This window comes from Crinia signifera, chromosome 6 (genome assembly GCF_055691185.1).
Source record: "Crinia signifera chromosome 6, ASM5569118v1, whole genome shotgun sequence".
Lineage (NCBI taxonomy): Eukaryota > Metazoa > Chordata > Amphibia > Anura > Myobatrachidae > Crinia > Crinia signifera.
This window is the reverse complement of record NC_139222.1, coordinates 160413319-160428281: the sequence shown is the minus strand read 5'-3', so window position 1 is coordinate 160428281 and position 14963 is coordinate 160413319. Positions and strand designations below refer to the sequence as shown.

At 46.4% G+C, this 14963-nt stretch overlaps 1 protein-coding gene across 1 annotated transcript in view; it reads left to right on the top strand.

Moving 5' to 3' along the window:
• LOC146007123 (BPI fold-containing family C protein-like) overlaps positions 1-13447 on the top strand; it is a 28237-nt gene extending 14790 nt beyond the window's left edge. The window contains exons 6-15 of the mRNA XM_083145498.1: positions 1751-1811; positions 6983-7074; positions 7708-7881; positions 7976-8023; positions 8133-8303; positions 8417-8502; positions 9508-9550; positions 11048-11111; positions 11200-11267; positions 12902-13447. Of these exons, the coding sequence (XP_083001624.1) occupies positions 1751-1811; positions 6983-7074; positions 7708-7881; positions 7976-8023; positions 8133-8303; positions 8417-8502; positions 9508-9550; positions 11048-11111; positions 11200-11267; positions 12902-12952 (858 nt within the window). The 3' untranslated portion in view covers positions 12953-13447. The remainder of the gene's footprint in view (positions 1-1750; positions 1812-6982; positions 7075-7707; positions 7882-7975; positions 8024-8132; positions 8304-8416; positions 8503-9507; positions 9551-11047; positions 11112-11199; positions 11268-12901) is intronic.
• The last annotated feature ends 1516 nt before the right edge of the window (positions 13448-14963 follow it).

The following is a 14963-nucleotide window of genomic DNA, read 5'->3' as shown; positions in this document are numbered from 1 at the left end:
ATGCTAGCATTTTTAGCTGATATTTTGCACATCTCTCACAGATCTTGGCACTCAAAGGGTTAAGCTAGACAGTGATCTAGCGATTTCTTAAGTGCAGTACTGTGAGTGCATATCATACATTCCAACAGCCTTTTAAAGAAAAGTGGTTTGCCTAGTGGTGAAATTTATGTTGGGGAGTATGAGATTGAGGGTGGCATACAGCGCATGAAGGCATATGTAACGTAGTTGTATGTAACAGGCTTTGCTTCTGTGGAATGCGAGCAAGGCTAAATGTAATCACATGCAATTCTTCAGGCTACCTAGATGGCGCTGTAGCACAATGTACTAACAGTTCTAGCGGGTGCCGGACAGTTGTCGGGATCCCGTCATTACCCCGATGTTGGGATCCCGACAGTCAAAACCCAGACACTCTGGGTCCTGGCGACCACCGGTTTTCTCCCTTGTGGGGGTCCACGACCCCCAAAGAGGGAGAATAGAATAGGTGGCGAGCGTAGCAAGCCACTGTCCCCGCAGCGTGGCGAGCGCAGCGTTGCGCTCACCCCGAGTCCGGCCAGTCGGGATAATGACTGTCGGGATCCCGACTGTCGGGACCAAATACCACACAGAATCACAAGTGAAATAATTAACTTCACCTGTGGACCTTATGAAATGTGTCTGTGAGTAATTAGTACACCTGTGCACCTGCTGGGTTACCAGCAAAACATGCACTGTGTGGGTTAATGAGGAACGAGTTCCCTGACCACTGATCTATACTGAACCAAAACCTGGTAAGGATCTCTGGGGCAGATGTATCATAGCGGCGCGATAAGCGCCGCTATGATACTTCCTGCTTCGCCTCAATAGCAAGGCGAAGCAGGAAGGGACATCAACAAGATGTATTAACATCTTGTCTGCCGAAGCGGGGGAGCGTTAACTCCCCCCTCCGGCGATGTCCCTTTCTGGAGATAGCGCATCAGTTAATACTGATGTGCTATCTCCTGTCCCCCGGCCGGCCGCACTGGGCATGCACGGGATCTCGCTGTTCACGCGAGATCCCCAGCGCAGCCCAGACCTAACAGCAGGGACAGCGCTGTCCCTGCTGTTTAGATAGGGTTCGCCAGCCTGATGCTGGCGAAGCCAAAGCAGGCTTCGTGCGGAACGGTCAGCGATGCTGACCGTTCATACATTCGGCCTGCTATCATTTTAATAGCAGCGCCGATATGGACAAGGGAGCATAGCGCTCCTGTCCATTACCGCATCCCGGCTCTATCATACATGGGGGAGAAGCAGTATCAGTGCACATAACGTGCGCTGATACCCTTCTCCCCCATAACGACAGATAATACATCTGCCCCTCTGAGAGAGATCTGATCTGAAATGAGTGCCAGTTTGGATCTTCCCATAATGTAGTTTAGATTTCGGATCTGAGAAGCTAGCAATATTTTCCCTTCAGATGGCTACTGCAGGTATTAGTATGTATTCACTAATTCTGGCCAATATCCAACAATAACTATAGAGTTACTGGTTGCTTATTATGTACCAATGTTTTTGATACGTATATTGTATATGTACCCCAGTATTATCTCAGGCAGCCCTAATGGTTGTGTTATTTTATTAATAATTCAGCTCATCGAATAAAATGTATACTACTAACATTTAAAAATGGGAGTGTGTGGTAAACATTTTTATGTATATAGCAGTATGGGATATATAGTAAACGTGTATGGCCTAAGGTAATTTGCTATAAGAAGAAATCTTGTCTTTGTTACAGATATGTGCAGCACTGAGAGATAATGTGAAACAATGGGATGAGTCCTTGAGTCATTTAGATTGTGAGTAATTCAACATATAACAGAACTAACATTGGTGCAGCAGGTGAATAGCATAGGGCCCCCTGAGGACTAACATGGGCTAATGCTGCTTAAACCTGCAATGAGTATTTCCATGGCTCTCCCACAGACCATTTTGAGCAATGTTTAATGAATGGCACTGTGCAGGGAGCAGTGTGGGCGCATTGCTGCAAGTGAGGGGGTACGGGGTGGTACGGCGTACCACTAAAACATAGTGTGCCGGTACCCCGTACCGCCATACCGAATTACCCCCCCCCCAGAACATTCTGTATGTGCGCATATGTAAGTGGTGGGGGGGGGGCGTGGCCTGTACAGGTCCGCCGCCCCTCTCCACAGCAGATTCCCTGTGGAGGGGAGGGGCAGGGAGCGCATCGCACGTCTCTCCTTCTTCTCCCTCCCCTCCCTCAGCAGCAGCAGCGGTGGTGGCGGTGGGACTCGGGAGGCAGTGGCGGGAGGCAGCGGCTGGAGCTGGACTCGGGAGAGACTAGGCTGCAGAGCAGCAGGAGACAACTTGAGCCGCCCAGGCCAGCCAGCACTGCACGGTGAGTTGTGCTGTGCTGCCGCTGGCACTGTGGGGGCATATCTGGTACTGTGGGGAGCATATCTGGCACTGTGGGGGGCATACTGTACCTGGTACTGTGCGGGGCATACCTAGCACTGTGGGGGCATACCTAGCACTGTGGAGGGCATACCTGGCACTGGGGGCATATCTGGCACTGGGGCCATATCTGGCACTGTGGGGGCATATCTGGTACTGTCTGGCACTGTGGGGGCATATGTGTGGCACTGTATGGGCATATCTGGCACTGGGGGCATATCTGGCACTGGGGGCATACCTGGCCCTGTGGGGGCATATCTGGCACTGTGTGGCATATCTGGTACTGTCTGGCACTGTGGGTGCATATGGCTGGCACTGAGGGCATATCTGGAACTGCGGGGGAATATCTGGTACTGTCTGGCACTGTGGGGGCATATGGCTGGCACTGTGGGGGCATATCTGGCACTGCGGGGGCATATCTGGCACTGTGGGAGGCATATCTGGCACTGTGGGGGCATACCTAGCACTGTGCGGGCATATCTGGCACTGGGGGCATATCTGGTACCGTCTGGCACTGTGGAGGCATATGTGTGGCACTGTGGGGGGCATACCTAGCACTGTGGGGGGCATACCTGGCACTGGGGGCATATATTTCACTGTGGGGGCATAGCTGGTACTGTCTGGCACTGGGGGCATATGCGTGGCACTGTGTGGGCATATCTGGCACTGGGGGCATGTCTGGCACCAGGGGTATATCTGGCACTGTGTGGGCATATGTGTGGCACTGTGGGGGGCATACCTGGCACTGTGGGGGACATACCTGGCACTCTGGGGGCATATCTGGCACTGGGGGCATATCTGGCACTGTGGTGGCAAATCTGGTACTGTCTGGGACTGTGAGGGCATATGGCTGGCACTGGGGGCATAACTGGCACTGGGGGCATGTCTGGCACTGTGGGGGCATATCTGGTACTGCCTGGCACTGTGGGGGCATATGGCTGGCACTGGGGGCATATCTGGCCCTGTGGGGGCATATCTGGCACTGGGGGGGGGCATATCTGGCACTGTGGGGGCATATTTGGCACTGGGGGCATATCTGGCACTGTGGGGGCATATGGCTGGCACTGTGGGGGCATATCTGGCACTGTGGGGGCATACCTAGCACTGTGGGGCATATCTGGCACTGTGGGGGCATATCTGGCACTGGGGGCATATCTGGCACTGTGGGGGCATATCTGGTACTGTCTGGCACTGTGGGGGGGCATATGGCTGGCACTGTGGGGGGCATATCTGGCACTGTGAGGGCATATCTGGCACTGTGGGGGCATATCTGATACTGTCTGGCACTGTGGAGGGCATATGGCTGGCACTGTGGGGGGCATATCTGTCACTGTGGGGGGGCATACCTAGCACTGTGGGGGCATATCTGGCACTGGGGGTATATCTGGCACTGGGGGCATATCTGGTGCTGTGGGGGGCATATGGCTGGCACTGGGGGCTTATGTGTGGCACTGTGTGGGCATATCTGGCACTGGGGGCATATCTGGCACCTGGGGTATATCTGGCACTGTGTGGGCATATGTGTGGCACTGTGGGGGGGGGGCATACCTGGCACTGTGGGGGACATACCTGGCACTGTGGGGGCATATCTGGCACTGGGGGCATATCTGGCACTGTGGTGGCAAATCTGGTATTGTCTGGGACTGTGAGGGCATATGGCTGGCACTGGGGGCATGTCTGGCACTGTGGGGGCATATCTGGTACTGTCTGGCACTGTGGAGGGCATATGGCTGGCACTGTGGGGGGCATATCTGTCACTGTGGGGGGCATACCTAGCACTGTGGGGGCATATCTGGCACTGGGGGTATATCTGGCACTGGGGGCATATCTGGTACTGTGGGGGCGGTACTTGTGTATTATCACGGCGCCCCCGAATTCCATCGCAGGGCATTGTAGGACCAAAAATTGCATTGCATCGCATGCGATATGATCGCATGCGAACTGATGCGATGCGATTGTACCCGATTTTTAATTGTACAGGCACCCAGATGCCTGATTCCTATGTTAAATGCCCCCCCAGACCCAATTTTAGATTGTACACCCACCCTGATGGGTAATGACTATGTTAAATGCCCCCCCCCCATTGTTAACGCCACCCCACTATCAACGCCAACCCGAAGCATGGCAAGCGGCTGCAGTACGCGTCCTCCGACCTTTTCATATCCCCACTATCCACGTCGGTGTGGAGTTGATTTTATATAGTGTGGCGAACGCAGCGAGCCACCGAGCCCAAAGTGTGGCGAGCGTACGCGTAATACTTGTGAAGTAATGCGCATCCCCTCGCGGGGGCTCGCTGGGGGGTCTCCGTCACCTCCCGGCGGCTGCCAGCGTCCCCCTGCATCTCCTCCTCCCCCCTGAAGCCGGATGTCCAGCCGGCTGTGACACCAGGGGGAGGAGGAGATCAAAGGAGGATGGGAGGGTGGGGGGGGGCGCGCGGGGGGTCGGGCGGCGAAAGAATTTTTGCATCTGTAGGTGCCACACCTTTCACAACCAAAGAACACCCACTACCTTTTTAAAAAACTTTTCCTTTTGTTTGTCTGAAACAAAAACCATGACTACATGGAGACAGTCCACTGAGTAGTAGAAAACTTGCCACCCTTTGACTGACATAGGCAGTCTGTATACCTTGGAATCAGACCCTAATTCTTTTGAATCCCACACAATATAGACATTCTTATTGAATTAATGTTTCATGCTGTTATGTATTCATAAGCATTACTAGTCTTAAGGCCCGTCAGTGATATGCCCAGAAATATCTCAGGCTGAGCTGTGCTGCAGTAGCGGGCTCTCCCGAGAAATTTCCGTGCATGCCACTGTAAAGAAAGGGTGCGCTAGTGGTGCCTCCAGTGGTGACCCGCTGGTGCACCACCATCCCCCATTACTGATCCTGCCCCCCCGTTGCCGAGCCACTCTTTCACCACCCCCATTGCTGATCCTCTCTGTTGCCGCTCAGGGAGGATCAGGGCTACTCGGGGAGGATCAGGGTTGCTCAGGAAAGGTTATACAGAAATGCCCATATAACTGACTGTTCCCAAGCCCCCCAAGCAGCCCCAAACTTCTCTAAGCGGCCGCAAACAGCGGAAGCTGGCAGCAGCAGCCCCTGCTCCCCAGGGGAGCAGGGGCTGCTGCAGAAGGTAGCGGCTACCCCTACTGTGGTGAGTATTTCTGGGGCAGGACAAACCTGCCCTGGTAGGTTTATCCTGCCCCAGGAAAACCCACCACTCAAGGGTTTAAGGGTTCACTTAAGGGTGTCTGTTTATTGTGTTGTATTAAGTGCCATTGAGGGGGGGATACTTTTTACCCAGGACCGGGTCCTGCATCCCCTCCCCTGCTGCAGAGGAGAGAGAGAGAGGCGATCACAGTAGCATGGCCTTTCTTATATAGATAATAATAAGAATACGAAGATAAAAATAATACTCAAAGAAAATATTAGCTAAATTACACTAGCCAACAAAAAACAACTTTTTATTTGCTTCTTTTACAAAAATAGTCTTTTTTCTTACTAAATCTGGGTCAGGAAAACCGAATATCACCTTAGAATTTGTTTATTAGCTCTAGTTTTTTAAATACACTACTTGTGATACATGTACTTATGTAGTAAAAACCAATATTATATTAATATGATATCTGTACACAACAGAAGTAGCAATTGTTTTAATTCAATCTATGTACAGGTAAATTAGCAGAAAATAAGATAACAAGCCTTACTATTTCATATGACGACCTATTTATGAGTGCGCCTTCGTTTTGCTTGTCGTTTGTACTCTTGTCCTGGAGCATCTCTTGTCACCGTCCAACAGTAGTCTGCAAGCATGGAAACATCCCATTTACCCAGATATCTTCGTTCCATGGTTGAAATATCTTGGTGGAATCTCTCACCATGCTCATCACTTACTGCACCACAATTCAGAGGAAAGAAGTCCAGATGAGAATCGAGAAAATGAATTTTGAGTGACATATATGACTAACATATATATTGAGTAACAAAATATGTCTGATAATAACTCAGGATACTTGTACTAAGGATTGCCCACCTACAATTTATTTAAATAAAAAAAATCCCTAGCATTTTTCGAAAAATCCCTCAAATGCTCTAGCATTTAATGAAATATGGTTATATATCTCAGAACGGATTCAGTATGAAATCCCGGCGGCCGGGATCCCGGCGTTCAAAATTCCGACCGCCGAAATCTCGACAAGGGGGGGACGTGGATCGCCCCCCCCCCCCCTGCGGGCTCGCTGCGCTCGCCACGCGGCAGGCCTGGTGCCTCGCTGCGCTCGGCACGCTAATTTATTCTCCCTCCAGGGGTGTCATGGACACCCACGGAGGGAGAAAGTGTCGGGATTTCGGCGGTCGGGATTCCAGCGTCGGGATTCTGAACGCCGGGATTTAAACTGCATCCCCTCAGAACATAGAGCTAACTAAGCATTTTAAATGCCATATTCGTATTTCCCATGCTCAAATAAACTAGAAATTACTATTTTTGTTTCGGAAGCATTTTTACTGTTGGCTAGTGTTATTTACAGTAATTCCATTTATTTATTTATTTTGCAGTGAATTTGTCAATTAATAATCTCATCAACATGGACCTATCTCTTGTGGGCAAACCTGATATTACAGAACAGTATGCAGACATAGGTTTAAAGGTAAGAGTTTTGACTTTCAGTCCAAGACAGTAAAAGTGGCTGGTACTTCATCTGTCTCTACCATGTTTGTATCTCCCATGGCTGCTACATGCAGGAGTCAGGGTTGAATATAAATACAAGTGGACTAAACAATCTTTCCCAAATCTAACCCTAACCACCCCAGTGCCTAACCCTAACCTCCATTCACACAGCCTAATCCATAGCCTCACCCCATGCCTAACCCCTTAACTCCCATTCGGCAGCCTAACAATAACCTTCCCTCTAGCAGCCTAACCATAACCTTCCCTCTTTCAGCCTAACACTATCCTCCCCCAGTGCTTCATTCTAATCTCCCCTGATGCATCGGATCCCACTCCCACAGCCTATCCCTAGCTTCCGCCTAGTACCTAATCCTAACCTCTCCCAATATGCCAAATCCCACTATAGTAGCAACACTTGGCATGCCCTTCCCTCAGTACCTAACCCTAACTTCCCCTGTTTCTCTTCACCTCCCGGTGTACTGAATGTTGTTATCAGTATGATCTCATCAAGTGCAATATGTTCTATATTGTCTTGTGGTTTATATGTTCCAACATGTTTGCACATGCTCAGGGCAGAAAAAGAAATAATACTGAAATGATCTCTTCCATGCAGGGTCTTTTCTACTCACGTAATATGACCACACCTGATTTTTCCCCCACACCCATGTTGCTTTCTGTCCAAAGCAAGTCCATGCTGTATGCTGGAATATCGGAGGCTTCAGTAAACTCTTTCTTTGGTGCCTATTACTCTACTGGGGCTTTCAACTATGAGGTCTCCCATATGGCAGTAAGTATGAAAGGAAGAAAAATACACGATGAACCAACTGCATTGCTACTGTACATTACTTATGTCTTATTTACACAATTAATACCTTATTTAGGGTTCCCAAATTATAACAACCTCAGAACTGGCTGCCTGCATACCAGAGGTGAGCGCAAACATTCAACATGCCCTTGTTAAACACTCAAGGAATCACTTTTATTAATTCCCATATAAAATATGGACACATGCTATATGAATATACATTTTTCTTTTAGATTTCTCAACACTTTCCAACAACAGCACCTGTGAAAATTAAACTATCTGCTACTCGTTCCCCAAATATGCGTCTTCATTCCAACAATATGACAGCTGACTTTTATGGGTTCATAGAAACATTTGCTTATCCTCTGAATTCTACCCCTCAGTATCTGTTCAGTGCTAAAATAGTAAGTGTCACTGTACATGGGACAGTCTGAGGGAAATACAGTAAAAATGATGTTATTCATTTATTGATGACAACTGCAAATATAGCTGATTTATATCTTCGTTCCGTATACAGGTGGCAAGCTTGAAAGCCAATTTTTCCATGTCAGATTCCAACGGTGCTCCAGGTTTGAACCTCACGGCTTCCATCAGTTTGAGCAGGTGATAGTAATCCTATTGTTGTCATTAATATTATGTGCATCATGTTTACATTAGGTACTTATCCACTGAAGCTTAAGGGGGAATAGGGGAAGCCTTGGAATTTAATGGCCTTGGTTATTCAATTGCATGCACCTTTTTCACCCAAGACCCTTTTTTAATTTACTTTAAATGACTGTGTTAATGGACATTGACACGTGTTAGCAAGCAGTAACACACAGAAGCCGTGAATAGTTCTTGGATTTATGTTAACAGGGTGGCAGCACCCATTTACCCACTGGGTTTTGGAGATGATTTTTTTCAGTTCTGTTCAGAAGCATAAAAAAAAAATCCATGACAAATGCTTTTGGTGGGGGCTAACTGAAAAGTCCCAGAGGATCAATTGGCCTACAGTAAATATTACACAGCTAATTGAATCCCCCCCCCCCGCACAACCCCCCCCCCCTCAATAGGGAGGTGGGTTGCCAACATAGTGGGACCATGCTGCCTTCAGAAACATAACATTTCCAAAGTGATGTGACCATGCCCACACATCATGGCAGGGCCTCATCTTTGTACCAAGGTTAACATTATTAATGGCAGTTTTGGCAGTTATGTCATACAGCATTACAGAGGCATCACTGTGACTGGTGACATCCTGTACGTACCCCATATCTCCCAGCATGGAGACACGTGTGCCAGAAAAGGGGGGCATTCTATCATTAAGTAGCCTTGTTGAGAAGGGTTGAGGCTTCATTAAACCCCCAATTGCATCAATCCAAGGTGTGCCCAAAATTCCCAGGGATGCTGGGCAGCTTCTCCTTGGTGGCAGGATCCACACAGTATGTGCTGCCAGAGAATGTGCTGCTGTTCTTGGCTCCTGTCACTGCAGAGGGGCGAACATTTCGGTCTCACCCCCAGCAAACTGTGACACCCACAATAGCGATGACACTGTCCTATTACATTTTGTGTCCTGCTATATAAGATATTGATCACTAAACTCATAGACAATGTGTCTCCTCCTTACAGATTACAAATGGATGAGAGTCAGTCTGACACTAAAGTGCAAAAGGTAGGAAACCTTCAATAATCCAGTCAAGGCTTGGCTATTTTAGTACAGAGAACTAATACTCAGGGGACACTTACTATGTATATTATATGCTCTAAAAATATAGCTGTAACATCTGAATTATGTTTATATAGAAGATGAAGAGACATGGGGCCCGTACTCAGGGCTGCAAACTTGCAGCCCTGATGTTTATCAGAGACCCCGCTGTGTGCATGCACGGTGTCACCTTGCGAACAGACCATGTGAAGACTAGCCTTCGCTGGCCACTTGCAAGGGATTGACAGGAATTTTTGAGGAATGTCCTGGACAATGCAGACGTTCCCCAGCTTTTGGAATGGAGGGCTGCTGATGTCAGCAGCATCCTCCTTCTCCCCACGGCCACACAAGACTAGACGGTACTTGTTTAGTTTCACGGTGGCAGCGTCTCAGTCGCAGCAGCGTCTGTGTCCCCTTGCAGGGCTCGCTTTGCTCTCCCACGCTACGGGCTCGGTGGCTCGCTACGCTCGCCACGCTATCTAGAATCAACTCCATGCTAACTTGGATAGTGGGGGTATGAACTATTCACATTGGTATGGACTTTATTTTAGAAAGTTTGCCGAGTGCCGAACCCGGAAGTAGCGGCCGGCCATGCTGCCGCTGTGAAATGAAACAAGTACCGACTAGACTTACTCAACGCGGTAAGTAGGGGGAAATCATTCAATGGTGAGTGATTTTTCCACTGTGTGCACGTCTGCAAATGCATCCACAGCCGTGCACAGGAGCAGCGGACTAGTGTTTACCTGCTCACTGGGCTCCGATTATTCTGGATCAGGCCGTGTCTGAAAGAGACTTTACTTGGGACATTTTCAGATGAACCAGGTGGGGAGGTCAATGAGTGCTGCAAAGGAAGGGAGTGGGAGGACAAAGGGGAGCTAAGAGGAACATATGAAATGGGAAGTGAGAAGGGCACAGAGATGATCCCAGATAAGAAACCAGCCCACAGTAACTAGCCCCACAGTGTAGCAGTTGGAGCTGGGTGCTGGGGAAATAGGGCCCTGGAGGCAGGCAGAGAAGGGCTATGGGAAGAGGTGGAACAGCCAAAAATGGTATTATCTCTGTTCTGACCCTGCCATATTGACTGTAGATGGTGGGTGCACTGTACCCTGCAACCAAGACTGGTATCTCTCAAATACATTTTTTTGGGGGGACTAACTGCACCCTTGATACTCCAGATCTATCGCCTATGTGTGTACCCGCTAAAGCTATACCCATGATGAGGAGTGTGGCTGTTATACATCCGATATGTCTTTTTTTAAATTCCGCATTGAAACTACTAATATCTGTTCTCCTCTGTTCTTTGTGGCATCCGTTTGTTTGAAATCAGAGGTTTGTCATTAGTATTTTTTCATTAATATTGCTGCATTGGTCATTTATTCCATATTGATTGCAGAATGAATGAAGTACTGTATCTTTAATGTTCTCTGTAATCTGCAATAGTGTGCTTTTTCTTATTATATCCAGGTCATTGTGACAGAGAAAGGAGTTCAGAAGTTAATTAATGAGGTGGTACTACCGGCTGTTAATGGTAAGAAAGTAATCACTGCCTTAATCAGAGAATCTTCACACAAATCTCTCTTTTCACACAACTCATACCTTCTTTTTTTATTTGGCAGAACAAATATCCGAGGGCATGTATCTTCGTGCCACTTTCCTGGTGAATTCCTCAATTAATATTGAAGAGGTGAGACACATTGTGATTCATCCTACATAAAGTACAATTCAGTCATACTGTATCTATTCTTTGTCACATCATGCTGGTATAGACTAGCTGAAATAATGGAATGGAATGTGATGGAATTTATGGCATCATTTCAGATGGCTTCATTTAATATTATTTATTACAACAATAACACATATAAAACTACCAGGAAATAGTTTTCGAACCAGATTTTTTGAAATTTAAACAATTCAAGTCCAATGAATTATCTAATATAGTACAAAGGTAAATGGTAAACTGGTAGAGGCTTTTACCCTTTGCTGCGAAGGACGTATCTTAAAACCGCCGTGGGGGAATGTGAAGTAGAGTAATTGCAAGTAGGGAACATTCAGGATCACTGTGACCGATCCCAGAATAGTGATGTTGGCACCAACTCAGTGTATTTTTAAAACATTAAAATATTGCAAGAGATAGGGGGGAGGGACTTTAATAGGGGAGTTCTCTCCTTCAAAATATTTTTCTCCATATAGATTACAGGGCATATCATGTCCATAATTACATCCGCTAAAAATCTGGTCCTTAGCTTTATATTGCCACTCACTGTCCTAGCATTGCTGGCAACGGTGTCAGTGGCATCAATCACAGCCTTGGCGGCAGTGCTAGAGGTGGCTCACACAGGATCTCCTCTTCCTGGAGTTCCTGCTTTGGTGACTCAGGGGTAGATTTATTAAGCTTGGTGAAGTGATAAAGTGTCTGTTTTTTATCACCGGCCAATCAGCTCCTACCTGTCATGTTTCAAACCAAGCCTGTAACTTCACAGGTAGGAGCTGATTGGCCAGTGATAAAAAACAGACAGTTTATCACTTCACCGAGCTTAATAAATCTACCCCTCAACTCCAGTCATATTGCCACTTACTGCCCTAACAGTGCTGGTAACAGCATCAGTGGCTTCAATCACAGCCTCGACAGTTGAGCCAGTGGCAGCTCCCATGGGATCTCCTGTTCCCGGCGTCCCTGCCTAGATGATGCTGGCAATCCCAGCAGGCACCACTGTTACCAGGGGAGATGTCAAAAGAACTTGCTTGACCCCAACTCCAGCGGCAGCAGGAAGCGCTCTTATCCCAGCGCTATTATTGTGCTGTCACTTCCTCCCTAAGTGCAAACCTAATCAGCCTAATGGTTAATCAGAACCTGCATGAGTCCATTTGTGTTCACCAAAGAGGTTAATGAATGCTGATTTTCTGGGTGTTCACAATCTATACTGAGAGAGCAATTCAGCACAGCTCTTTACACACACACACACACACACACACACACACACACGTAGGGGTAAATTTACTAAAGCTTCCAAATATGAAAAGATATTGCCCAGAGAAACCAATCAGAATCTGTCTATCATTTCTGTATTGCATGCTAAAAATTTATAGACCGCATCTGATTGGTTGCTATGGTCTACATCACCTCTTTTTATTTTTAGAAGCTTTAGTAAATTTACCCCTTAGAGTGCCCATAGGTAAAGATTAAGATAGTGCCCATAGGTTAAGATAGGCGAAATGAAAATATACTTCACACGAGAAATAACTTTGTATGCAAAGCTATAATAAGATATAATGATATTTATATTTTCTTTTAATGTGTTTATATTCTATGTATTATAGGGGTTTGCATTGCTGGCAGCAGATGTGAAAGAAGACTCTTCAGAAGTGTGAACTTAGAAGATCGGATGGTTTACTTCCTACATAATGGCATGTCTATTTGAGAGGGTATGGTACGGTCCTTTCTCCGACATCAGAATCCCGACTGTCAGGAGTCCGACAGGGGGGCGAGCACATTGAAGCCCCTTGGTGGTGAGCTGCACTGCGCTCGCCACCTATTCTGTTCTCCTTCTATGGGGGTTGTGGACCCCATGAGGAAAAATAGCCCCGTAAGTCAGGATACCAACTGTTGGGCTCCTGAGAGTCATGATTCCGATGTCAGAGAAATGACCGTCAGAATCCCAACTGTCGGTGAGTCATCTGGCCCCCATTTGAGAAAGCAAAACTGTTGTAAAATCTTTCTCAGGGTGACAAAACCAGCATTTTTTTTCATTCTAAATGCATTATTGAGATGATAATTGTGGTACAGTATTTGTACACAATATATTTTTATGAACCAAAAATGTTGTAACTACAAATGTATTTATAATATTATTGATATACCTCAAGAATAATATGGTTCACAAAAATCGGCAAAGACTTAAAGCAAATTTAAAAATACTTGTAATAAATAGTAAAAAAATGATCCAATTTTGGTGTACATTCTTTTTTTGCCTTGTTGTAAGCAGAATCCCCATTTGGCTATGTAGTCTACTCTGTAGTCAGACACTTAGAAGGTCAATAACATAAAACAACCGTCTGCCATCTGCAGTAGAAACATGCAATGGACTCCATATACACAGTATGAAATGGTTCTGAAAGACTTTCTTTACAGAGTTCTTATATCAAATGATCAGGTTATCAGTATACTACTCTCCAGAGATCATAATAATCACTTCACTAATGTATGAATTCTCATTATGAGGGACAAGCGGTATCAGCACCCTAATCTGTGTTCTAGTGAAATATAAACAAAGAGTTGTGAACTGCATGTTGGGGGCAGCAAAGACCAAACCTCCTTGCAGGGGCGCCTGGTGAAAACCATTTGCACGTTACATTCCATGACTCTGTTCTCCTCTGTATCCACCAATCCAAAAGTCAGCATCCACGCTATCCACCTGTGAACTGCAACAGGCAGGGACTGAAATACAGTATTGTACTTTTCTGTTTACTATATTTTCACTAGGCAGATTGGATAAACTACTGTATGTACAGTATTTTTCTGCTTGACCATTATATATGGGCATATACATTTATGTTGTAAATGTGCTGCAAATTTTGTTCAAAGTAAATAACAGAGTTCAAAATCTGCTGCATTATCTAAATTTTCCCAAAGGAACAGCAGCAGTTTAGGGAAATACTGTAAGGATTATTCTCTATAGAGCACAAAATCAGATCTGTGCTAGTGCTAATAATGTTAGTATGGATGAATCGAAAAAGTGAGGCTATTAAATATCACAAAAATGAAGACCTATAAATAACATTTATTCATAAAAACCTTAAGTAATACATTTCATATATTCATGTTGTTTGATTTTATTCCACATCAGACAATATTCATACCAATAGTCTAAATATGGTGGGGCATTTCAGGGTGACTTTTGCCCTAAATGTCACAGCTTTAAGTGACCATCTTATGAAATGCATACTTTAGAGGGCATTTATCAAATTTACATACCCACTTTTTCTTTCAACCCTGGGTACAGGGGTAGGCTGAGCAAATAGCTGGGATGTACTTCTCTGCTGATGTGAGACTGGAAATTAGTAAACTGCATACACTTTTGGAGAAACCACAAATACTGAACATAAGAAAATCAATCCCTTAAGACAGGGGTGTCCAAACTTTTTGCAAAGAGGGCCAGATTTGGTGAGGTGAAAATGTGTGGGGGCCGACAATTTAGCCTGAACCATGAATCACATCAGAAGACTAAACAAATAACTTGTCTTACCTGCTCTAGTGTGAAGGGTGATACTGAGATCTTGACTGCAGTAAATAGTACAGGTCTGCTCCCACCTTCTCTGTATGTCCCCCACTATGCCCCATTCAATCTATTTCCCCCAGCCTGCTCCCCCCTTCTCTGCATGT